General features: G+C 42.7%; 1 protein-coding gene across 1 annotated transcript; it reads left to right on the top strand.

Annotated features, from left to right (window-relative positions):
* The first annotated feature begins 1,650 nt into the window (after positions 1–1,650).
* Opn5 (opsin 5) lies at positions 1,651–25,030 on the top strand. Its single transcript, XM_063239498.1, has 6 exons — positions 1,651–1,780; positions 5,533–5,652; positions 10,131–10,301; positions 13,298–13,632; positions 23,608–23,849; positions 24,703–25,030. Exons 1-6 carry the CDS (start codon positions 1,651–1,653, stop codon positions 24,764–24,766), a joined length of 1,062 nt encoding a protein of 353 aa, XP_063095568.1. The 3' UTR covers positions 24,767–25,030.
* The last annotated feature ends 606 nt before the right edge of the window (positions 25,031–25,636 follow it).

Below are 25,636 nucleotides of genomic sequence, written 5' to 3'. Positions count from 1 at the left end.
TTAATAACTTGTGCAAGGTCAGAGAAATCCCTCCCATGGCTCTGAATCCAGACCGCCACTGGGATGGGAGATTGATAGGGAGAAGAGCGCTTACCAGAAAGAGCCGAGTCAGGAATTTAAAAGATAAAGGATAAAGTGATCTGGGGCGCACTTGATGTGAGTGGGGTGGGCAGCCAGAGGCTTCTCTGACCACTTCCTTTTGCTCCTGGGGAGAAGAATAAAGATTTATTGTTGGCTGTGTGACTGTCCTGAGACCCAATGGGAGTGAAGGTGGCTCAACACAAGGGTCCCGAACTGGGGAGTCTCTGTGGACTGTGAAGTGGCAGGGCTGGGGGGCGGAGTTTAAATCTGCCTCTTTTGGGGAGGTTGATATCTTTTAATAGCTGCCACTTGCTGTGTCACAGACCTTGAGGACAATTCTATGTTGTCTTGCAGGTCTGATGGATTGTGCTTTGAACTCCTTCCGGGGGTGAGGTGGGGGTGGGGATGGGGTGGGTATGGGGGTGGAGGTGCTGAACAGTGACACCTAGTGGTCCAATGAGAAACATCTGCGTTACTATTTTCTTTCAAAATAGATGAGAACGCTTGTCTTTGTTTTTTCTCGTTTCTTTTTGTTGTTGTTATTTTCAGACAGAAACTTACTATATAGTTCGGGCTGACCTTGAACTCACTATGTAGCCTAGGCTGGCTTTGTGGTGATCCTCCTACCTCAATTCCCTGAGTTCAAGGGATTGCAGGCATGGATCATCAAGCCCAACTCAAGAACCATGGTTTTAAAGGAAGTTATGACATCAGCATTAACCTTTAACCCCGGAACAACTCTTTAAGTTTCATTGAGCAGGCTGTCATGTCACTTTTCTTTTTGCACAGTGTGCATTACAGTATCAAAATTCACAAGAAATAGTACAAAGATCTCTGCATTTGGGAGTTCCTCATTGCACAAGACTTTTTCCTGGATTTGAAGGGGTGATGGTGGAAAATAAGTTACTTTCTGCTTTAAGGAACTCTGGAATCACCTCTTCTTGTGGGTAAAACTTGTGTGCTCCAACAAAGACCAGATTCTTTTCTAGATGGTCTGAGATGTCGGGATGACCATAACTGCCTGGTTGTTTGCTTTACTTAGAAACGCAAACACATGCCTTTGAATTCAATGCTATATTTTCCTCTTAGCAAAAATCTAAAGTTCACTGAATATATACAGTGCATGGAGGTACAATTTTGGGCACTTTAGAACAATTTAGAAAATTCCCTTATTTGATACATTGAAAAAAGTATAAAGCATGTCTACTCTCCATTCAGTATCTTTTCCTAGTTCAGATCTTTATAAAAATTGCTAAGAAATAGCACCATGGATGGTTTGACCCTCAACCTCAGGGAGGTGCGAAAGGCTGAGAGAAGCTGGAGACAGCAAGGGAGTGTGAACAGGTTTGGAGAGCTGCAAACGTAATCATCAAGCATTGGCATATAGGGATCGCTGAAGACAATCGCCAGACTTCTCACCAGTTATCAGAGACTCATGCAGGGCCCTGGGAGCTTGCTTTGGCTTTTAGAGCAGGGGGCGTGGTGAGGAGGCAGTGCACCCTGACTTCTTCTGGTCTGTTGAGAACTCTGCCCACTTGCTTTGCAGAGCCCTGGTGGTTGGTGAACAGCATGGCGTTGAACCACACTGCCCCACCCCAAAATGAGCACCTGCCACGCTACCTTCAGGACGAGGATCCTTTCGTTTCCAAACTTTCCTGGGAAGCTGATTTAGTGGCTGGCTTTTACCTAACAATAATTGGTAAGCTTTCTTAATTCTGCTTTTAGAAAATTCACAACCAACATGTTGAGTCTGTAAGAATAATCTCAGCACATAGGTAGGATTTTAGTGGAGGGAAAGAGTAGGAATGGGGGTGGTGCGACAGAAGTCAATGCATATTTCATAGAAGCGACTTTATTGTCATTATTAGAGATAAACATTCCACTGCCAATCCAGAGAAATTTATAGCAAAATTATTTATCTCAAGATTGCATTTTATTTTGGTTACTTTGTTAGTAGGTTTATCTTTTGAATATCAAACATGATGATAATGTTATATTACTTAAACAGTGCTTTTACCTTTTAAAAAATACTCTCGATACAACCACAAGATGTTAGAGTACAAATGAACCTTGGAAATCATGTAGTTCAGCTTCATGCTCCAGTTCAGTACAGCAGGGATGATAGATACTGCCTTTACTTCACCTAAAAGCAAACTTCCTACCATGTAAGCAGCGATGGTGTTTCAATGAGAATTGAAAATTGGTACCAGTCAGTGGTAAGCAGAGTGAGTTTAGTACTAAAGGATTCTGTGACCCATCCACACAGCAAAGCATCCACCTCTGACTGTGTGGTTTAAGCTGTGGCCCCAGGTAGCCTCTGTGGATACCACTTCTTTACTTCCAAAGACTTGTGCCATTGTGCAAATACATACCAGCGCCCAAGCCTTAGTGCCAAAAAAAAATCATATGCAAATATTCCATTAATCATTTTGAAAAACTGAATTCATGTTCAACCTACAATATTTAGGTAGGTTAAATTAAATTTGAAGTTATTAAAATTAATGCATCTGTGTATGTCTATCTTGCTTAGAGTGGCTGTTGGGAAGATTTAAAATGTATCCCATGGCCTATTTTTCTGATTTACATTATGTTTCCATTGGCCAGCACTAGCATAAATGATAAAGATTTAATCACAATACTTAAATTTAAAATTGTTGTCTTAAATTTTGGTGATCAGTGGGCAAGTGGGTTGTGTCTTTAGGTTGATCTGCCTTTTTTTGGATGGTGGGTCTGGGTTAAGCTTGCTCCTTTTCTCCTCTCTCTCTCTCTTCTCCTTCCCTCCTTGTCCCTTCTTTTCCTCTCTCAACTATTTATTACTGGCAAAAAATTTCATTTAACTCCTGAAACTAGAAAAACTGATTAGAAAATTTGGAGACTTTTCTATGGTCAGTGTTTGAGGCAAAAGGCTCTGTGAGACTGAATTGGAAACTGCTGCAGAGTTGCTCCCTGGATCCTGGACTTCGTTTGTGGTTAGTTAGCATCACATCGATTTAAACTGCATTTCGTGTACATGGCCTCCCATGTCCTTCTCAATGCAAATATGTACTGAGCACCCACTCGTAGCCACCGTGAGGGCACAGTGAATCGGATTACTGTTGGCACACTCTCTGGTAGGATGATATGATAGTAAAATCAACATTGCTATTTTTAAAAATAAAATCTAGGTCCTTTCAGCAATCAGAAAAGGCATTTGAACGGAATTGATCCCATTCAATTGCAAGTAACAAGTTCAAAGTAGCATTTCTAACCAGACAGATCTCTCCAGACGGTATAGCAGGGGGAGGAGCACAGTCTATCCCTGACCCTAGCAAGGACTAGAGGAAGGCAGAAACCAGAATTTCAGGCAGGGAAGTCAGGATGGCTTCCTACTTGACACATGTGGACCTGGAGGGGAAATTGCCGTCATACTAAGATGAACATGCTGGGGTGAGAGTCTAGAAAATCAGGCCCCAGATAAATCCTCAAATGCAGGGAGTGGCAAGTGGATTCCAGTGCTAGATGGAGATGAACCTGTCACAGAGGGGTGCTTTAAGATGAGGTGAGGTCCTCTGGCGGGTGGACCCATTCCAGACCCAGGCTGGCCCTCTCTTCAGGTTGATTTTGTGGATGTGTCCGAGTCCTGTTAAGGAGTCCGAGTGACATGAATAAGATTCTTGGTGATCTTTGCTGAATACTAAAAGACTTAGGGAAACCAAACACTGAAAAGCCTGCATTTAGAATGCAAGAGAAATAAATTAAAAGACCCATTTTCTACTTTCCAGTCTTTTGCATAAATATTTAGCTTATAAATTGCCTGAGTATGAGAGTTTTTGTATTCAAAAAAGATCCAGAATTTTGATCACATAAAATTGCCCACCACATACTCTTTATCTTCTTCATCGTATTTTCCTTTAACTCCCATTAAAACTCACCTTAACATTCACCTGCACATAAGGCTACCTGTGAAAACACTTTACATGCATTTAAAAGAGAGTGCACTGTTTTTTGTTCATGCTTTGGGCACTGGGTGAAACTCTAAGAAGTAGAAATAGTGGAGAAAATTTAAGGAAGAAAAAGTAAGAAAACAATCTCCAAAGAGATGCAGAGAATCAAAGGTGTGTAAACGAGAGTTGTGTTTGAATGCATATGCATACTCACTGTATTAATCTCTTGGTATACAATATAGGTGCAATTTGTTTTGCTAGTTTTCAAGTTGTATTTTCACACTTTACTTTCCCAGCATGCCTTGTTAGATGGTTCCCTTTAATGAGTCCTAAGAGTCATGTTAGTTGGTTTGTTCCAGGACTCTAATAATCTCGTCCATTTTGCTCCTCTTCTGCTTTTAAAGAGCTAAAGAGGTTTGAAGAGACCATTAAGCCGCATGGCCTCCCAAGAACTCACTGTGACCAGTGCCTGGTGGTTTCATACCATTGGCCGAGACACACATTTCTTTCCTTGGCCCCAAAATGAATTGTGGTGGAGAAATTAAAATAGAAATTAAAATAGAAAATATGGGTGTCTCCTGTTAATACTCTCCTTATTCCTTACTACCAAAGGCAGCTGTACCAGATTCTCATTTATACACAGCTACACTATGAAGCAAGAATTCCTGAGGAAATCTACTCTACATGTTAAGCTATGGAAGTAGGTGTATTCTTTTCTTAAATACAGTCAGCAGGGATTGGGTCTTTTGGATTTAAACTGGGTTTGTAAGAACTTTTGAACAGTTTCATTGTAATGCCAAAGTCAATGAGTCATTAATGGAAGAATGTGAACGTGGGAACACATTATGGATAGGCATGGTGGGTGGAGGGTCACTTTCTGTCTCCTTGGTGGGAGGGGAGTCAGCATTGTGACCCGCTTGCCCTTGATACCTTGTCCAATTAGCTACTGAAGGGTGTCTCATCTGTCAGACTCCCTGCGTCCACCTGCCCTGGGACCTTCCCCAGGAGGTGACTGTTCCCAGAAGGGGGTCACACCAGCCTCCTCTGGCCCTCGTGCTCCTTCAGGAGCCCACAGTGGGACCGAAGTCACCTTTGGTGGTTGGTTTCAGCTTCAGAACTTACCAAGAGCCAGGGGCTGACCCTGCGCTCCAGAGGGAAGGAGCTGTGTAAAGCCAATAGTTTATAACATGAATGAGGAAAATACTCCACCCTGGGGCTGGTGCAAGAACTGACCATTGGGATTCCCATCCCCTTCAGAGCCTAACTGGGAAGGTAGCGGCTCTTTTTTCTGGGTAAGTTCAGTTGTATGATCCCTGAATCCTGTCCCTTTGAGGTGACCCATCCCGTGCCTGTCACTCACAACTCATGCTTTTTATTTCATTTTCTTAATTTAGATTTTTATTTAGATCCTCTCCTTACCCTCTAAATCTATGGTGTCCATTTTTTTTAAAAATTGAGAAGTGTTTCATATCTGAATGAATTCTAAATCCTCATTTTAACAATGGGAATTTTTTATTTTTCTTTGTAGGGATTCTGTCCACAGTTGGAAATGGATATGTTCTTTATATGTCCTCTAGAAGAAAGAAGAAATTAAGACCCGCTGAGATAATGACCATTAATTTAGCCATCTGTGATCTGGGGATTTCAGGTAATGTGATCCTGCCATTTTCCCCTTCTTAGCTTTAAACCATTCCCCATTCTCTCCCTAGCTCAGAAATCACCCCCGGTCCCCATCTATTGGTGCTCTGCCTTTGAAAAATCTTATTCACAGCATTTGTGGTTTGTTAGTGGATATTGTCTGCCTAGAGAGATCGCTCACTCCTTTAATATTTATTGAGTGATGTCTGTGCTAGAGACATCAGATGATGAAGGTATAATTTACAATAACATACAATGTGTCGCACTTCTCAAAGTTGAGAAATCAGAAACATACAGGCAGGACTGTGGGCTGGATCTGTGTTAAGTCCTATCCCACCCCTCCACCCTCGTGTAGTTCTTGCTAAAATGAACACCAGCAGGTGAGACCTCATATGTGTGTGACAGCAGAGACATTTGAGAGGTGATTATGCTGCCCAGCTCAAGGAATATTCAGCATTGGTTCTGAGACTGACTGTACGTGCAGGAAGCTTCTGGTTCCACGCTGCTAAAAGTTGGCAGTATGAAAAGATCAGTTGGGAAACTTAAACACAGTTTTCTTGCTTGAATTCCATACCCAGAAATTTTATTTAAGTAATGGGGAATGTTACCTGGGCAGCAGGATATTTATCTGTCTATTTACTTATTTGGTACTGGGGATCAAATTCATGACCTCACATTTGCCAAGCAGGTGCTTATGCCGCTGAGCTAAATCCCCAGCTCAGTAGTAGGATATTTAAAAATACAATTTCTGATTAAGCTGGTGTGTGGATAAAATCAAGAACCACTGGTTTCTTTCCCATCTTTTGCTTTTCTGGTAAACTAGCAAAAGAAGAGTTAGAATAAAAATTTTCTTTAGCTATACTTCATTGAAAAGTAGGAAAGCTTTTGGATAAGCCACAGCTTGTTACTTTCTTATATAAAATTCCAGGGTTGTCTGGTCTCAAATCTTTGGACTCTATCACCCATCTAGCTTGTAGTATTAGGTGACAAGAGTTGGGAAATATGTGTGAACAGCCTTCAGCAGCATCTCCTCCTGCCAGCAGATTTGCATCTACAGCTTCCCTGTTCTGAAGTGGATTTTTTGTACTGCTGCCTGTTCTAACAGCAAGACTCAGTAACAAACTTCTCAATTGAGTTACTGCCACACTGCGGAGCTGTGCTGCTCTCTTTAGAGGTGGCCCAGTCTTCATTATTTGGAAAGGCTGGGACACCACTGGACAAAGCACATGTGGCTGTCCCCTTTCTGTGGAATAGTCAGGATGAGCTCAGGGATCTTGTAAGGTGGCACAGTGGGCTGCCATCTGGGCCATGACCACACGATGGCAGTGCTGTGACAGGAATGGTGGCTTTCCTTGCTGCCCCAGAAGGTTCTCTCCATGGTCCTGGGTATAAAAGGCCAGGATGAGATGGATCACTTCCACTGCATGGTCCTGTGGAGAACCTCAGCCTCCCGCTTAGGATCACACTAGCTGCGAATAAAAATGTCTTTAATTGGTCTGATACACTGAAAATGCTCCCAGCCAAGCAAGTCTGCTCTGAGATTGCTCAAATCACCTCATTTTCTCTGCTGTGTCTTCAGAATAATTCATCAGAAATATTTTTTCCACTTTACTGTTTTGCGATTAACCTAGTTCATTTTGAGCATCTCTAACAAAGAATTTTTGTATTTTTTCCCTGCTCAATTGTATTCTGTTATAAACACCTTGGAGAAGCACACTCCAGTGACCACTGGTATTGCATCAGTGTGACCACTTGATGGTGTCTAAATACCTAGGGCCAGCAACTGACACATATTAATTACAATAACCTGAAGTGTTAACAGAAAAACTCCCAAAACTACATTGATGTCTGAGCTCATCTAAATGAATTAAATTAGCATATCGAAGGGGCGAGTAGAATCCAGACATTAATGTTTACATGCTTTTAAACACCAGCCTGGTTTAGAGGATTCTACTGGCTAGAAGGCTGGAGAGAGACACTGCAGTGACACCCATAGCTCACCCAAGCTCCTCTCCAGAAGGGTACTTCCAACAGCTTTGCCTAGTGGGGCCCAGGTACAGTAGACCAGTCTCACTCCAGTCTGTCAACTTCACTGGTCTTTTTTTCCTGCCCCTGGCAGCTATCTGCTGATGCTGTCACCAGCCCATACGTTTGTTCTCTCCTCTGCCTAGAGTTTTGTCCCACTCACTTGGGCACCTACCTCCACACCACCCCTCTGTAAACCAACAATTTCCACCTATTTTTTTTCACACTGGCCAATCTCCACCAAAATCATGTCATATGTTTTTTGTATTGTAGGTACCAGAATTCAAGTTTAGGACCTTGTGCTTGCCAGGCAGGCACTGTGTTGCTGAGCTATATCCTGACCCAATCATACCATATCTTATAATCCAAGTTCTATTTGCTCTTTAACACATATGCACATCCAAATACATGCACAGACACACACAAACACATGCACACACACACACACACACACACACACACAGTCCCACCCCAGCACACACATGCACAAGCTCTTGGAGGAGGTCCGTGGACTTCCCTGGACTCCAGGCAGAAACAGTGGGAAACTGCGAGGCAGATTATCAAAGTCCTTTCTGATTCCTACACTCTTCTCCCTTTTTCATGCCCTACATTTTACTGCTTTCCTGAAAGCATTCAGCTTCCGGGGGTTTCTTATGTACTTTTTACTTGTTGATTATAACAACAACAAGCAAATGGTAAAGGGAAAAAATGATACACTTATTTTTAATCAGTAAAAGAACAAATTCAAATTTCTGAGAGAGTTATCCACATTGTTCTTTAGAATCAGTGTGAATCTCACCTCATCTTCCTCCAAGGCAAGGCTCAGCCTTTACTCTTCCCAGGGGATTCCACTTCTAAAGTCGCCCAAGGATGTTCACTGTTTTCTCAGGAGGGCTTTCCCAGATAGGCACCGTTCTCCTTCCACGCTTTTACAGGATGTGACTCCTGTGGCACAAGTCGTCTCAGGGCATTATACACCACTTCCTTTTTCCTGGCAGGAACCTCCTGATCTGTACTCAGATTCTAGGTCCACCAGAGAGAAGTGGTGGATGAGATGGATGGAAATCACCATTTCCTCTTTTATTTTTTTCTTTTCTTTTCTTTCTTTCTTTCTTTCTTTCTCTCTCTCTCTCTCTCTCTCTCTTTCTTTCTTTCTTTCTTTCTACCTATCTCTTTTTTCATTTGCATGTCTTTTGTCTCTTCCTCCATGGGTTAAAAATTTTTTATGAGCATTTTATTTTAAAAAAATAAATGGTGAGTATCCCAGGAATTTATGTATATGTTGATATTATATATCTACTAATATCCTGTGTTAGCAGATTAAATCAATACTAAAAATCCCCCTCTCAGTAGATACAGAAAAACTCAATAAAACTTAACATCTGTTTCTAGTAAGAAACAAAATTCTCGACAGACTAATGTGGGAAAAGAATTCCTTGCCTGATAAAAGGCAGCAAGAATGTCACACTCAATGAAGCATTTAAAGTCTTTCTTTTAAAGTTAGCCATGTACATGGGTGTCTGCTATCATTACGTCTACTTTACGTTGTATTGGAAATCCCAGACATTGTAGTAAAATAGGAAACAAATCAAGTGAATTAAAAACTCATTTGACTACTAGGTCCCGAGTCTCTGTACATTCTGCAATTGGCTTTGGAGCTGTGAGACCTCAGCAGTCTCCTTGTAAAGAACTGGGATAGTTAAATGAAACTGTACTTCATCATCTGTGAGGCAGCATTTTTTCACAGCTGAGTTTTGTAGTGACTATCCATGGCACACAATGGTGGTTACTTTTCTGACTTTTAGAAATTTTTAGAGGCTTGAATGTTGACTGCCACGGAGTGTGTACAAACTTACCCAGTGTTATTTGATCACGTAAGTATGTTTGTCTGTGTCTGCAGAACCTCAGGGTCTCACTGAGGTGACTGGGGGTTGCGGGGATGGTGAGGCAGTGGACAGAACCTGCTTTCCCATGAGTCCTTCTGGTCACTTAAGCTTGCACGTCTAACATTGCAGGGAAGAAAAATAATGGCATCTTGAGCACACTGTGGGGGAAATTAGCATAAAAAATGTGTGCCTGAAGAGAAAAGCTTCTCTCAGATACTTTGCTGTGGGTATAATTGCCCTTTTCCTTTGACTTTCAAATGAACTGTTTCAATAAAATATCAAAAGTGAACAGATTGCTGTCTCTTCCCAGAGAAATCACATCTCTTGTATTCCCTAAAGCTGGGTTTCTCTGAGACAATTTTTAATATAATAATTCTTTTAAAATATTTCTTCTCTATCCTTCTGATAGCTTTGGCTCTTTGGATGACAGCAACTTCAAACTCAATTTATGCAAAGACAGCTTCCAGAATTCTATTAAGCTGGAGGTTCTGTGCAGTGAAGGGCATGTGTAGGGGGGCAGGTGAGTTGAGCAGATAGGGAAACTGTCACCTTCCCTTGACACCTGTGTGGTGCTCAGTTGTAGGCAAGCCGTTCACCATCATCTCCTGCTTCCGGCACCGCTGGGTGTTTGGCTGGATTGGCTGCCGCTGGTACGGATGGGCTGGGTTTTTCTTTGGCTGTGGAAGCCTTATCACCATGACGGTGGTTAGCCTGGATCGATACCTGAAAATCTGCTATCTGTCATATGGTAAGTTAGAAGGTTTCTTATTCCCTGATAGTCAGTTAAATCATTTGAGTATCAGCTTTGTACATTTTTACACAGTTAATAAAGATTATGAATAACCTCAGAGACCAAGAACATTTCTATTTATAGTCTATCTTGTTCTAACATATGTTTAAGGATTTGACTGTGTTAATATAGATTTCTTTTAAGATTACTTCTATAATATTGTCTGGTGTTTGGCTACTGCTTTAAAAAAGAATCATTTACTGTATAAAGTATGTAAGCCTTTGTCATATTTTGTCATGCAAACCAACATACAGAGATGCATTGACAGATGTCAGGTCTGAGATGTTGAGTGGATTTCCTGCGTAGTAAGTGCAATGATAAGAAAAGTTGTTTGTGATTCTCCTTTAGGACTCCTTATGATTTCAGAGATGAGGAAATCCAAAATGCTCACCTCCAAGAGTAGAGGGTCATGCAGCTGCCCCTGCACCAAAGGACACACACAGAAATCTACCCTGCAGTTGGTTGTGGTATTGGTAGGTGGGAAGATGCCTGACTTCAGGAGCTGATGAGGGACGAGCCAGCAAGGAACATGTTTTTGGAGGCTCAAAAATTCATTTTTTGTAGATTAGGGTATTCTAGTTGCTGAAATCACTTTTGGTACTTTGGCTTCTTGAGTCTTTAGGAGTTGAGTAAACTTGAAGAGAAGCTTTTGGACATGTAAGTTTAGTGCTGAGAGGTAGGCACCACCCAGGAGTCATCTGACACCTCTGGATGAGGCTGCTTTGACTGTCAGTGTGTCCTTGGGGTGCCTGTGACCATAGGGAGCCAGTGTGACCAGGAGGCTGAGATGGGAAAGATCAAGTCCACCTGGCTCTCTTGATACACTAGACATCGGAGCCTCATTGTTTTCATGATCTTATTGGTCATGCTGAATAGAATTTAAATTTGTTTAATGTCATAAACAAGAAAGCAAAAGATTCAACTCCCTGTGAGTTGCTGGGGAATACAGAGCCTTGACCTCTCTGCTTTTAAGCATTTTCTTAAGCTTGGGTCACCGCCAGGACTACTGCAGGGCATACTTCATACACAAGCTATGTATAGATCACCCAGCTTCTGTGAGGTGGAGCCTGAGGCCTACAATCTTATCAGTCAGTCAAAAGCACCATTCAACCCTCCACGCAATGATCCACGTGTGGGAACCAGGAGGTCACTTGGGGACAGCGTGGTAAGCTATCTGGAGCCTCCTTGAGAGAGGACTCCTTGGCTTCTTCCTAATTCCAGTGACCAGTGATGGGGAGCTTACTACTGTACAAGGCAGCCCATTCTCTGATTGGTCTGCTCTCGTTGTTACAATGTTATTCCTTCTATGAAGACAAAACTGCCTCCCAGTAACCTCCTCCCATTGGTCCTAGTTCTGACTTCTGGAGCAACACAGAACCAATCTACTAATCTACTCCCTCCTGTATTGACAGCCTTTCACCACACTCGAACGTAAGTATGAAACACCTCACTAAGCCACCCTAACCGTGAATGCTTACGCGTCTGCCTCTGCACATTCCCGTGAGTCTATGTAATGATCCCTGCCGATGTTTGATCTGTTCTGATGGAAAACCGAGAGCTGACATCTTGTGTGGCTACATGACTGCTGTCCTTCTCTGGTTGGGGTTTGAGAAATTTGCATTTTATGATATGAAATCCCACATATTTGGAAAGCTGGAGCTAACCATCAATGTAGAGTGTAGAAACAAGCAACTGTATTTCTCATTAGTGCTGAATGAGACACGTGGACACGGGTACAGATTCCTGTCAACCTAGGGCTTCATAGTCTGCCAAGCAGGCCCTTCATGTAACTCACGGAACCCTTAACTTGTAAACGACGTATTTTTATTTCTTCCATTTTACTGTTGAGCACATTGGATATCGGGAAAGGTTCCACGAGCAAGGTCAAATGCAAGAACTAGAAGAATTAAGGCCACACTGACTATCTATCTCACTGCGTTGAGTGCAGACAGACTCTGAGTCTATGATGAAGAAATCACTTAATTTTTATTGAACATATTTTGATATTTCTTCTTCATCTCTCCAAGATCAAAGCATAGGAAGACCATTCCCTGGCCTTTTGCTCAGGTGAAAAGTGAGGGGTGCAGGTGGTGCCTTGTGAAAACCACAGCCTTAGGTCAGGGCGACTTGTTTTGGGGGTTACTGAACTTTGGAAAATGATCATTAGTGTTTTACAGGTTTTTTAGATGATTGTACTGTTTCTTTCTCTTGAATTCTCTTGAAACTCTTTCTCTTGAAACTAGTGTTGACTCATGCAGCTCATTTTTTGACTTCCTGAAAATATTTTCACAGAATTACTTTTGCAAAAGATAGTATAAATGTCTTAGATTCTCTGCCTCTCACCCCACGACTGTGTGAGTGTGACTGTTGTAGAATTAGCTTGAAGACCCAGAATCTGCTTCAAATGGTCAGGGACAGACCCCCACCCTCATCTTGTCATGGTCATGACTCACTTATCCCCATTCAGCGCCTTCCTAGGAAGACAAAGGGGCATAGAGACAGAAGAGCTTTCAGGAGGAAGGGATTGCAAAGACACAGTGATGATATTCCGTGATTTCTCACTTCCCCAAAGGATTCTCCCTTGGACTCTTGGATCTCTTGGATGACCCACTAACACACTTTTGAGATGATTTCCCAAGATCCTCTTTACCTTCAGCATCCTCCTGTCTTTTGCTACCTATCCTATCTTCCTGGCCTATGCCACTTCTCCCTCCCAAAGCTCCAGGTGCCCAGAGAAAACCTTCCCTGTGAGTCTCTTCACATGTCACTCTCCTGGAGAAAGATCCCCACTCTGGACCTCGCCCTTCACCGCATCTCCCTCAGGCTTCCGTTATCTGCCCACGTCTCCCAGCATTCAGTGGAATGAATCTTTGGAGGTGGAGTGTGACGTGCCGAGGGAGGTGCTCAGGTGCAGGGCAGATGGCATCGGGGTAACACTGTTCTTCTGCCTCCAGGGGTCTGGCTGAAGAGAAAGCATGCCTACATCTGCCTGGCAGCCATTTGGGCCTATGTGTCCTTCTGGACCACCATGCCCTTGGTAGGCCTGGGGGACTACGCACCCGAGCCCTTCGGGACCTCCTGCACCCTGGATTGGTGGTTAGCCCAGGCCTCGGCGGGGGGCCAGATCTTCATCCTGCACATCCTCTTCTTCTGCCTGCTGCTCCCCACGGCAATGATTGTGTTCTCCTATGTGAAGATCATCGCCAAGGTGAAGTCCTCCTCCAAAGAGATTGCCCACTTCGACAGCCGGATCCATAGTAGCCATGTGCTTGAGATGAAATTGACCAAGGTAATGATGGTTACAGTTTATAGAGGGGCTTACTGGGAAGCTGGCATTGCAGAGGCTGAGGAAGGACCAGGGAAGCCTTGAATCCTGTGTTAATACACTTCTGAGGTTTGTGACTGCTGGTCTAAACCTTTGCAGATGCTCTGCTCTGTCTCTGCTTCGTACACACACACACACACACACACACACACACACACACGTTTTGTTTTGTTTTGCAGCACTGAGTATCAGAACCAGGACCTTGCTAGACAATTGCTGTGCTGCCAAGCTACAGGCCTGGCCCACAAAAGATGTTTAAATATCTACCAATTGGGGGCTTATTTTATCTATGGAGTAGGATGCTATGAATTTCCAGGAATTTTTTCAGTAAGGAGAATAATGGTTATATATCATGTAATGCCAAGCAGTGTTTACTATTTTGTGAGGTCTGGGTGAACAATATGGAGACTTTCTACCACTTCGTTATTCAGAGAGTGTTTCCTATAAAGGCTTTCTGATGGTGAACTTGTCTTTACAGGATTTGGGTCTTTAGGCAAATGCTGGTTCCAAGGCTGACCTTTCTTTAGATACAACAGGGTAAGGGAAAAGCAATCAGTTAGGAAAGAGATTTGGGTTTTAACTGTCACTGACACAGCAGTTCTGAGCTCCAGAGCAAGATATTTAGCTTCTTTGAGTCTGTTTCCTGATGTCTTTACCAAGAATGGTAATATTTGTCTCCTTGGACTATCGTGGACATGCTGCCATGAGATAAAGACGGGTGTGTATTATGTGTTAAATAAACCATAGTTTCTCATTTTCCTTGTGCCTTTAGGAATTCTGAATAAGTTCCAATTGACCTGCTTCCATATTTTACCCTTTTATTGAAAAATATCAAATTCTATCTTAAATATTACCATATTGCTGTCTTAGTTGCTTTTCTCATTGCTGAGACAAAATATCCAACAAAGAAAGTTAAAGGAGGAAAGATTTGTTTGGCTCACAGTTTGTAGAAGTTTCAGGTCATAGCCGGCTGGCTCTAAGGCAGGTGGATTTTCAGAGGGGCATCACAGAGCAGAAACACTTCATGCCAGGCAGAAGGCAGCAAGCCAGCAAGGTACAAGCTACAAGTGACAGGCAGGGGCCCTCTTTCTGTCCCTTATATCCTACACAGGCCACCCACTTAGGTCAGGTAGCACACACACTCAGGGTGGAACAGCATCACTCTTAACTTCCCACCATGTATTAATCTCAGCATTACAGCTTCAATCTCAGCATCACATACACTAGATCCAACCACCTCTGAAAACCCCCACTTATGGCCATGTGAGGTTTTGGGAGGGACATCTATACACAAGCCATAACACATGCCCTAATGTATATTTTTAAATTTTAAAAATAAAAATAAATGTAGGTTGAAGTTCTAATCACTCCTTCCTGTATCCTAATCAATCATGTTGATTGACCATCTTTCTCAAGTGTCCTCGTTAGCCTGCTTTAGAGACTTGGATTTCAGAAACCTCCAGCCACATGCTTCTCTCCAGACAGAAATTGCTCTTAAGAAGTCAGAGACCTCATCCCAAGAATGTTTCTCTCTTTAAACTGCAGTTTTTGAGTCTTTGCCAATCCTCTCAGACTTCTGTAAATGTACCAATAACTTATTAATAGAGAAGTTCTTGGATGAAAATGCACAATCTGGACACATCATATACTTCTGTCTTGTGATAGTTGATTGTAAAGTGGCAAAATAATTCCATAAAGTGCCATGACGTGAATTAAATATTTCATTTCTAGTTCTCTCTTAAACTCTCTTCTGTGATTTTGTAAAAATAAATTTAATTCGAATTAATCCAGTTAAGTTTGGATCGGATTTAAGCAAAATCCTATTCCATACCAGCTACTATTTTAGCAATTGGGCAACTGCACCAAGAATAAAATGTCTCCTTTTAATAGAAGGAAAAAGTAAAGGAAAGAATGGAGTTATAGCCAGAGAAGCAATGTGACGCCTGTCCCATCAGGCCACCGTGGGAGTTGTCCTAGAGCTGATGGTCCACCTTCTTGTCATCCCCGAGTGCCTGTTCCAGCCATGACCTGGTTTCCAGAGGTCCCTGTAACTTGTACTCAATTCCTTTTCCTGTTAGCTGAGCCACTTAGCTGGACCTGCACACATTCCAGATCATGCTCTTTGTGTGTGCTTGAGGGGGAGTTTGCTTGTTCAGCTGAGTCTTCTCAAATCCCTCATTGTGCATATGTGATATTATTTATGTACATGCTTCTAACATATACTGATATTATGAGATAGCTTTATATTTCATATGTCTATAAAACATATTTTAAATAAGCCAAATATAAAATGCTTTTAATTATTAATATTTGTGGGGAAATATATTCAATATATTCAAAATTCTACCACACTAAAAAAATAAAACTTTAGTCTGCTCTAACTGCTTATTACTTAAAGGCTGCTTTCCTGCATTCTGGGATCAAAATCATTTCATGTTCTGTGCTGTAATTATTTCTAGCTGGATGATTATCTGAGCCTGCTTTCTGCTGATCTGATCTAATCAGTCTAAAAACTGGCATTTTTTACAAATCTTCCTTGGCTTTGTAGATTCCTTATAATTATTTTTCAAATGATGATTTTGCTAGGTTTTTGTAGCAGCTTTGAAATTTCACGACTATAAATATAGGTATATCCCTCTTCCCCTACCCCGCCCCACTGCCATGAGCCAACATATTCTCACCTGTGTGCCAAGTCTCATAGTGAGCAGTCAGGGATTTCCCTCCTCTTCTCAGGGCCACCATATGTTCCTGAGTGGTTTTTACAGTGCTGTGGTGCTATTGGTGAAGGACTCCTGGCCTGATGGCTGTCACTCCTGGACTTGAACTTCTGAAGATCTCTGACTCTTTCTGGTATTGGGGATAGTTGTCCCACGGGCTATGCCAACCATGTGGCCTCAGCAGCGCTGTGAGCTACACCTCTACCCCTTCTACTCCATCCATCCTGTAGGAACTCAATGAGGACCTCGGGCTGGGAGGGACAAGCTTTGTGCTCTTATGTCCCCAAATGTGTTGAGGACTCTATTGTTTTCTTTGCCCCATCGCTGCCCTGCATGCTCAGTCAGGTAGGTCTAGGACTTCTTCTCAAGGTCAGATCACTGGCTCCTCTGAGGTCCTCGCTCAGCTGTGGTTGGGAAAGCTGACCTCCTTTCCGTCACTGGCAGAGTAACAGCACCACAGAAGGTCTCGCATGCTCCAAGTCATTTATTCCACACTCAAAGCTCTTTTACTCTAAACTATTTTCTCTCCTGTAAGTATCATGTTTCTATTTTGAAACCGAGAAGCTGAGAAATACATGTTTTATTTCTCTTGAGTATTTCTGCATGTAAAATATTCACACAATGCGTGATCACTTCTGCTGCTGATTGGCTGAGAGGAGTGACAGGAGAGGCCCTGGAAGCTAGGTTCATGCCCCACCTGTCCCCGTTCCATACCTGTTGGTGCCTAATACTCTGTCATTTAGTACAGGTTGGAGTCTGGCAATGTCCAGATCTGTAGCAGTGTCCAGATCTAGTGGGCACCTGGGTCTCTCTTGATGTCTCGTAACTTCCACCAGAAAACCTTCCTGACTCCTCCTTGCTGGATGAAGTCCCCTGCCATGGACCATCAGAACATTGGGTGTTGGTGGCTTTTGTCACATGGAGTTGTGTGCTGCTACTCTGCTTTGCAAGGACAGTATGTGAGGGGAAGGTGTGCTCTGTTTGCTTCTGTACCTGGGAGCCTGGCACCTGCTCGACATTTATCAAGATTACTGGAATGAATGTATAATTTAATAAATGAATCTAATTACTTTGGAGATGCTAAGATGTCCCTTGGCCCCTGGCTTGGGTGTCATTGTCTTTTCCATACCTGAAGAAACATTTTGCTTTGCTTTGTGCTTTTCCATTGATTATGAAAGATTGTTAAGGCTAACCTTGAAGCTCAGCTTCCCTCAAAGAACTTCTTTCTTTCGTGTCCTCCCAAATGTTATCAGTGAAGAATGGGGTTGGGGGACTCCTTGGTGGACTCCAAGGGTTGTTTGTGGGAAAGCTAGACTTTCCTTTATTTTTCTCCTCCCTCCCTCCTTTCTTCCCCCTCTCTCTCCCTCCCTACTTCCCTCCCCTCCATCTAAGATGGTACGTAGGATTGAACGTAGGGACTTCCTGCCAAGTTACATCCCCAGACTCTTTTTTATTTTTATTTTTATTTGAGACAGGTTCTTGCTAAGTTGCTCAAGTGCATCTAAAACTTGCATTCCTCTTTCCTCAACCTCTCAGAGTGCTGAGACTACTGGCATATACTACTGTGATGGAATATCTGGATGATCATTTTTTAAAAAATGAGTTAATGACTTTCCTTTGTTCTTCTTTGATGTTCCCAGTCTAAATTTCATTTCCCAGAGAAGTGGTTTCAAAAATGAATTTAGGTTTTCCTATTATAGTGTTTCATTGAAATCTTTCCTTCCTTCTTGAAACTTGTCAAGCTTTTAGTTAGTTTAAAATTATACACTTGTGATTAAGGCCTGCCTTTTCCTCCAATCAATAATGCCTGCAAGGGAAACTATGTCTTTCTGATCATGTTTTCTTCCCTGGACCTAACACAATGCCTCAAGAGCTTGAAAAGTTCTTATTAAATATTTGTGAAATTCTTTCACAAATAAAAGACTAGGTCAGATCGACTTAGTAACAAAAGGAATTTCAAGCTGTCAGTGCTAGCCTTGTCACCCTTCCTGACTGGTGGGCTGTAGCAACTTTTGCAGTTTATTTTGGCTGCTGGTAGCTGAATTCTTTGCATGTCTGAGGAATTTCCATTTTGTATCTTGCTGAGGGGTCGAAGAGAGCTGCACAACTCTTTATGAAGTTCTGAGAAAGCTCAACATTTATTCCAAGTATGCCCTGGTGGCTGAGCTCAGCTATGCGTCCGGGGTCTTCCATTGGCCTGGTGACACTGAGAGTCCCCTGGGAGGCCCCATTGCAGCATCAATGGTCTGTGCATCTGGATAGATCACCCTCTCAGTTTGGAGTGTGATTCTAAGTTCAGTGGTGCTCTGTTGTGACCAACATCCTTTAAATAAATTCTCTCTCTGCCTCACTCAGCCAAGGTCAACCTCATTTTCTTGCATCTCAGCATCTTGACTAATTCACCTTGGGTGAACTGTTTAATCTTTGTAGGCCTTTGTTTTCTTATCTGCAAGGGGAGATGGTGGAGAGGAATGAAATGGTATCTTGCTTGGTTTAAAACCCTGTGGTTCTGTGAAAGTGGCAACATTCATCCAGTTATTTAAAGACCATGGTGGTAGCTGTCCTGCCTCATGCCTGCTGGCTTCCCACCCAAGTCCATGTCCTTCTGGAGCAGTATGCGTCCACCCTAGGACCAGCTGATTTCAGAGCAAGGCCCCCTCTCTTGCTGAACCAGATATATCTATACTGCTGTGTTTTTTTAGGCTGACTCCTGCTTCATCAGGGAATCTTGTGTTCAATTTTAGACCTAAACTCCAAAGTGCAGTTGCGCGGAGTGACCTGACCTAATTTGCACTGCTTTTTTCATTTGCAGCTCTTGTTTGTTTTAGAGTAGTGGTATTTTAAGACTTGAGAAAATTGCAACTGGCAAAATGCGGAATTCTCCCCTTTTATTTAAGTGTGAATTCATATTTTCTCCTTGGATCACAGTCAGGGTTAACTTGGGTAAGTGCACCAAATACCTCTCAAAGTGTTTCTTTTAGGAGGAAGAGGCTGGGCTTTTGGTGATGGTCATCTTTGTTTTTTAAAAAATTTTTGTATTTTAAAGAGATTATGACAAAAGAGGACATAACAAAGCTGATCAGAACAATGTGAGCAACACAGTATTTCGCCACAAGACATCTTTCAGTGTGTTAAACAGAAGGTAGAGGTGTTCAGATTGCTGAATGGATTAATTTCTTTCTTTCTTTCTTTTTTTTTTTTTTGAGACAGGGTCTCTCTATGCAGTTCAGGCTGGCCTTGAGCTCACTTTGTAGCCCAGGGTGGTCTCGAACTCACAATGATCCTCCTGCCTCAGCCTCCCGAGTGCTGGGATTACAGGCATGAGCCACCATGCCTGGCTCTAATTTCTTAAAAGGTAACATGAAAGATGGATGTTGGCATCCTTACTGTTGTATTAATGAGGAGACTGAGGTGCAAAAAGGCTCAGTCACTGGTGTGAGGGTCTTCACCTCCTCCTGCCTGTGGATGTCATTGCTTGTAGGAAACAGTATCCATGTGGAGGTCAGGCATCTCGAAGCTGGCATTCAATAGCCCTGGCTACCTATTGTTACTCTCCTGCTGGTTGGGAACAAATTCACGGGTTTCCAGCTAGCCGTAATATAGAGAAACCGTGTCTTTGCATTCCTGTTTCCTGTCCAATGAGTGCACCCCCGAAGCAGCAGGACCCCATCCTCCTCCCAAAGGATCTCACAGCCAATGGCTCTCTACCTCCTCTATACTGGAGGATGGGACTGGGCTCCTTAGAGATCACATCTTCTGGAGGGCTCAGCTGAGTGGAATCCAGAGCCAGAGTCACGTGCAACTTGGAGAATTCAACCACATTATTCTATTGTGTTAATTGCTTAGTTCATAGGAATCCAGACATTTTCTTTGAAGACATTTAGCACAGGCTTGAAGTAGAGCTGGGAAACACTGATTGATGCCCCTTGGTCCTCTGCAATGACATACAGTTAAGGTGAGTGGGTTCCAGACGTATGATTCTTCTGTGGCAGCCAAGCATGTCTTCTGTGAACAACTTTATCCACAAAACCTGTCAGACTTGGGAGTTTGAAGTTTAACTACTTTGCCAGTGAACCGAGAGGCAGAGTGGAAAAGTGAATTAAACAACAAACAATTGAGAGAAAGTTAGCAGGTGGAGTGGCATTGTGAGCACTGCTTTGGATATCTGGGAATAAAGTTTGAAAAACAAAATGAGAGCAATTGCAGGAGAGGGAGGGTCAAGACCACTTCATGATGAGGAGAAAGTTCTAGAAAAATAGTATAACAGGAACTCTTTGGGGGAGTAAATCTTAGAGTAGTTTTAATATTTAACTGCTAACATTTACGGAATATACTTTAAATGAGAAGATGCCTTACATTCTTTATGCTCACTTCAGAAACACTGATGATATTTTTCGGCCTTTTAGATCAGGCCCTTCACTCTCCTTTTGCTTTAAACTTGATTTCTGGGTTTTCAGTTTTACTCTAAAGCCAGAAAACTCCCAATGATTCATTTGCTGTGTGTTTTTAATACCACACTGTAATTTAGTTCTGATACGTGCTTTCAAAAGCGATAGCATAATACAAAAACTTTAATCTCTCCTGACCTCCAATCCACAATCCTGCAAATATGGAAAGTGTAGGCAATGTTATGGACGAAGTACTAATCTATTTTTTATCAATGACTTTGGCACCGTTACAGAAAACAGCTTCTGAGATGCTGTGAAATCCTTGTGTGACTCACCAAGGAAGTCACAGACATCTGCTAGAGCAAGCTTTATTTATGCAGTTAGCAGTTAATTTGGGGACTTAGCGAGAGAAAGCCCTCATGCAGGCCTTGGAACATGCATTCCATTTACAAACAAAAGTCAGACACACCAAACTACATGAAAACTTCTCCTGGTCTACCTTCTGCCAGAGGATGGAACAGCCAGCTCCGTGGAGAGCTGCAAATGTTCATCGGGTCTTTACAGTTGATCAGTAAGCGTGTGTGAAGACTTGGGCTCAGGGCTCTGATGCAGGGGTGCAGGACATGGGTAGTCCTGGGCACCCTGGGTTGCTTTTGGGGTTTCAGAGTCAATGTAAAGTGAAACAAATGTGTATTATCATGAAGGCTTTGCTTTGCTGCAGTAAATTTTAGAGATGAGCTTTGAAATTTTTGAATGGAGTTTTAGAACCCCTGAGATTTTAGGGCAGATCTCCCATCCCTCACTTTTGTACATCTCATAAGGGTGGACTTCCAGGGCAAACACACCCCAAGACCGGCTTTCCTGCAGGTCAGAGACTAAGACTTTGGGCCATTTTCTATGGATGAGTACTCTGCTCCCAGGAAAGTGTAGTGAAATGCACCTTCATACCATGACTTCACCCCATGACTTTGTTGTTAAAAACAAAACAAAACACCCCAAAACAAAGCAAGACAAAAACAAATCACATCAACTTCTAAAGCACAGAAACATTTGAAGTATTGCTGCCTTAACCAGTACAGATAAAACATGTACCTCACTCCTGATCATTAATCCATGTAACTCTTCATGACTCTAATGCTGGGTAGAAACTGTTAGTTTTTTCTCAGATTAAGCAGTGGGAAAAAGTGGAAGCAATATGGCCCTGACACCTTCCCAAGGCTTTAGGGAACTCAGAATTAAAAGGAAGGCTGCTTTTAAAATTCCAAAGATGAATCTGATCTTGACTTACGTGATCTTGAGTCACGAGGGGGTTTATTGTTAACATCAAAAACTGCCTGCCAAGGAACCTAGGTCTCCATTTGCTGCTATTAGTACTCTAATTAAAACTCTCTTGTCTCTTGCTTACTCAATTGCCTAGCCAAAAACCCACTGAGAGCACAAATTCTTTGTGGGCAGGGTGTGTCCACTTTACTTCTTGCCTTGTCTTCTGCACTAAGCACAGGGGATAGGGTGCCTGACAACCCCCTTAACTAAATGAACAAACAGTGATCTTCCCTTCTTCCTCTCCTGCCTGTTCTATGCTGCAGACAAATCAGAGCTCTCATCCTGTTCCTGTTAGAACATTTATGAGAGTCTTGGTGCACACGGAATCTGTATAATGCAGTGCACGCTCAGTGATTTGCAGCAGGGAACCGTAAGCCCGTGGTTGTCATCTTTGCAGTCTCACCTACCTGGTTCCTTCCTCCTCGCTAAGTGAATTGCTCACTAGTTGGATGCAAAGCTCATTCATTCTTGCCTGTCCCTCTATTCACTATGGCTCACTCCTGTGCTTCATTTCCACTTGCCAAGGTGCGGGGTTTTATGCTGTGTCCTCCAAAGTGCTTCTTAATTTTCCCAATAGGATGTAAATTTCTCTGAACCTGCACCTGAATCTCATTCCTTCTGGTCATGTGGCTATCTGAGTACTGCAGGGAGATGGTGCAGACACTAATGCATTCTGCAGTCCCATAGCCCTGGGGCCAGACGCTGGACCAGCTGTCCACTAAAAGGGCTGAAGAAAGGGAAGTGAAAGGGCCAGGAAGGTGTTTATGGAGCATGAATTAGGGCTGCATCATTAAAGGGATGGAACTGCAAATGGTAAGAAACTTGCAAGAGTAATTTAAAATCTATCTCTCATTATTCTTTAGTCTGAAAGCTTAGACGCCCCTAAGGTAATAATAGTTTTGTAGGCAAGAAAAAAGTGCTTTCTGGGAAACACTCACTTTATACAAGCACGTTCCTTTGGCCGAGGCTTGATGATCCTCTTTCTTTTACCTTATACCTGGTGAATTTCCACCGTCTAAGCATCCCAGTTGGGAAAAGCTTGAGCCAAAAGAAATAACATTTAATGGGAACTGCTGAAGAAAATGCATATTCGAATTTCAAACCTGGGCAGAGATTCTCAGTTCCTGAGGCAAACGTGGATGATTTACAATTTCATCAGGGGAACATATTTTCTGTCAAGTTCTGAAGTAAATGAATCTAGAAAGCTCAGAAGAACTGGTGTCCTTTTGTATTATGTGCACTTTTTTTTGGTCCCAGTGCAGGCACCATCTGACAGATATTATGGGATTACAGTTTGGGTCTTTGGGTGCATTCAAATTCTAGAGTGGAGGATGGGCAGGGTGTGGTGAGTGGGATGCAGGCTTCCTAAGGACAAGATCAATGGAAACACAGTCAGCATATGTCGCTGGGTGTGCCACAGGGACTCACTTGTTCCCCACACCTGTTATCCCAGATGCTTCCATCCATGTCCACTGATTTATTTCTCTGTTCTCTCTGCCCTCTCCCCTCAGGTGGCGATGTTGATCTGTGCCGGTTTCCTGATTGCCTGGATCCCCTATGCAGTGGTCTCGGTGTGGTCGGCTTTTGGAAGGCCAGACTCCATCCCCATCCAGCTTTCTGTGGTGCCAACTCTGCTGGCCAAGTCAGCAGCGATGTACAACCCCATCATCTACCAGGTCATTGATTCCAGGTTTGCCTGCTGCCAGAATGCTGGTTTGAAAGCAACCAAGAAGAAATCTTTGGAAGACTTCAGGTAAAATTCCAGAAGTTAGAAAAGAATCATACTTCCTTTGCTTTGAGACCATGTGGGAGTTCAGACCACTACAGTGTGCTGACTTCCTAGGGTTGGAGTCCATGGCCTTGGAGGAATGTAGGAAGGAATTTTTTGTGGGTGGGGGTGGGGAGGGTACTGGGAATCAAACTCCGGACCTCACGCTTGCCATGCAGGCACTGCACCACTGAGCTAAATCCTGTCCCAATAAGACCATTAGATTTTATACCTGATATATTTTTTTTTCCTTTTTTCTATCTGGAATCAAACTCATACCCTTGTGCTTGCCAGGCAAGTGCTGTGCTGCTGAGCTACATCTCTGGCTGGCAGGACTTTATTTCCTATTCATCAAAAGTCCTGAAACCCAGTGTCAGATATATTGGGACTGTATGAGGGTTTAAGTAGCAAGAAACTGTCTGTTTTTGAGCCTGAAACAGCTAAGGTTTTGAGTTGTGTCTTTTGGAGCAATCAGAAGTATTCATAGCTTGAACTTCCTTCTTTGAGACCCCATACTTTTTACCATTGTTCATGTGACATCCACCCCAAATTAAGTTCCCACAATGGAAAGATTCTGTTGTTTTAGACACTGTAACCACTTGCTAAGAGATAGGAGCTGGGCATCCAGAGAAGGAGGGAAAGGTAGGACTTTTTTTTGATCTGTGCCACAGTCTTTTCTTGTAAGGATTATTTTCGATCTCTTTCTAATTGAAATCTTACGCATAGTCTTCACAGAAGTCACGTTGACATGATATACACATGTGGCTATGACTGAGGATGTACACATGTAGATATGGGTATATGTATGTCAGCTTGCATTTTCTCCCTCTGCCTCCAGGCTGCACACTGTGACCACAGTCAGGAAGTCTTCTGCTGTGCTGGAAATTCACCAAGAAGTGTGAGGAGGACACAGCCGTGTCACGGACACAGCCACTCACTTCTCTGCCTCTTCACTGCTGTTCACAGTTGGTTGTGGCCACACTTTGATCTTTACATTTTTATATTTCGTACATTTTTCTTCTTTCTCTTCAAGTCAGGGATTTCTGGGAAATTCCAATGGCCAAATGGAAGCTAGATCGTACGATGCAGCCTTTAGGAATAGGGTAGAATGAGCATCTCTGGAACTTTCTTTTTCTTATGCTTTAAAATCTGTGGTCATGCCAAAACAGCACAATGTCTGGTATATTAAGAACAATGTTTGTAAGTTTGTTCACTAGGGTGTTACTTAATTTAATCCCAGTATCATCATCTTTTCTTAATGTGGGTCAGGGATGTGGGTTCTGGGTCCCTTAGGTGCGTGACCACTGGGACTCTGTGTTGGGCTGTGACTGTCTGGTGAATATTTCAGTTCTCACAGCTCTTCTTTCTACTTGCAGACAGAGGGTCATTTTTCTAATGGCAATGATTCTGCAGAGGATTCCTCCAGGGAAATCAGCTTTGTCTGAAATCCCTAAGTGGAAACTGCTCTTGTATTTCTGAATTCGAGGACAAAAATAATTCCCACCCACAGTAATTTTACCCATGTGGATTCTTCTCATTAAGTTCTAGTTACTAATATAGTGGTATAACAGGGCACTACCAGCCATAATTGCTTCGGAAATGAACTTAGTGAAAATAGCTACTTGTGACTGTTGCTTGTTTTCTTCATTTGTTCTTTGTGACCTTCTTTCTTTGGTTCATTCCCCACACCCCAACAAATACCTTTTGGAGTCTGTAGTTAAAGAGATGCAAATAATGAAGGATGTGGAATGATTTTAGAGGTGGATCCTGGT

This window comes from Cavia porcellus, unplaced genomic scaffold, assembly GCF_034190915.1.
Source record: "Cavia porcellus strain 051 isolate PalLab524CR breed Dunkin Hartley unplaced genomic scaffold, mCavPor4.1 scaffold_28, whole genome shotgun sequence".
NCBI classification, from domain to species: Eukaryota; Metazoa; Chordata; class Mammalia; order Rodentia; family Caviidae; genus Cavia; species Cavia porcellus.
The sequence above is the reverse complement of the archived record's forward strand: the minus strand, read 5'-3'. Positions and strand labels throughout refer to the sequence as shown.

Bases quoted from the DNA above. Each gene is read 5' to 3' on its own strand.
- Opn5 (XM_063239498.1), top strand. From the start codon at position 1,651: ATGGCGTTGAACCACACTGCCCCACCCCAAAATGAGCACCTGCCACGC. The intron at 13,633-23,607 runs GTAATGATGGTT...CTCTCCCCTCAG, and splicing joins TTGAGATGAAATTGACCAAG to GTGGCGATGTTGATCTGTGC. The intron at 23,850-24,702 runs GTAAAATTCCAG...CTCTGCCTCCAG, and splicing joins AAATCTTTGGAAGACTTCAG to GCTGCACACTGTGACCACAG.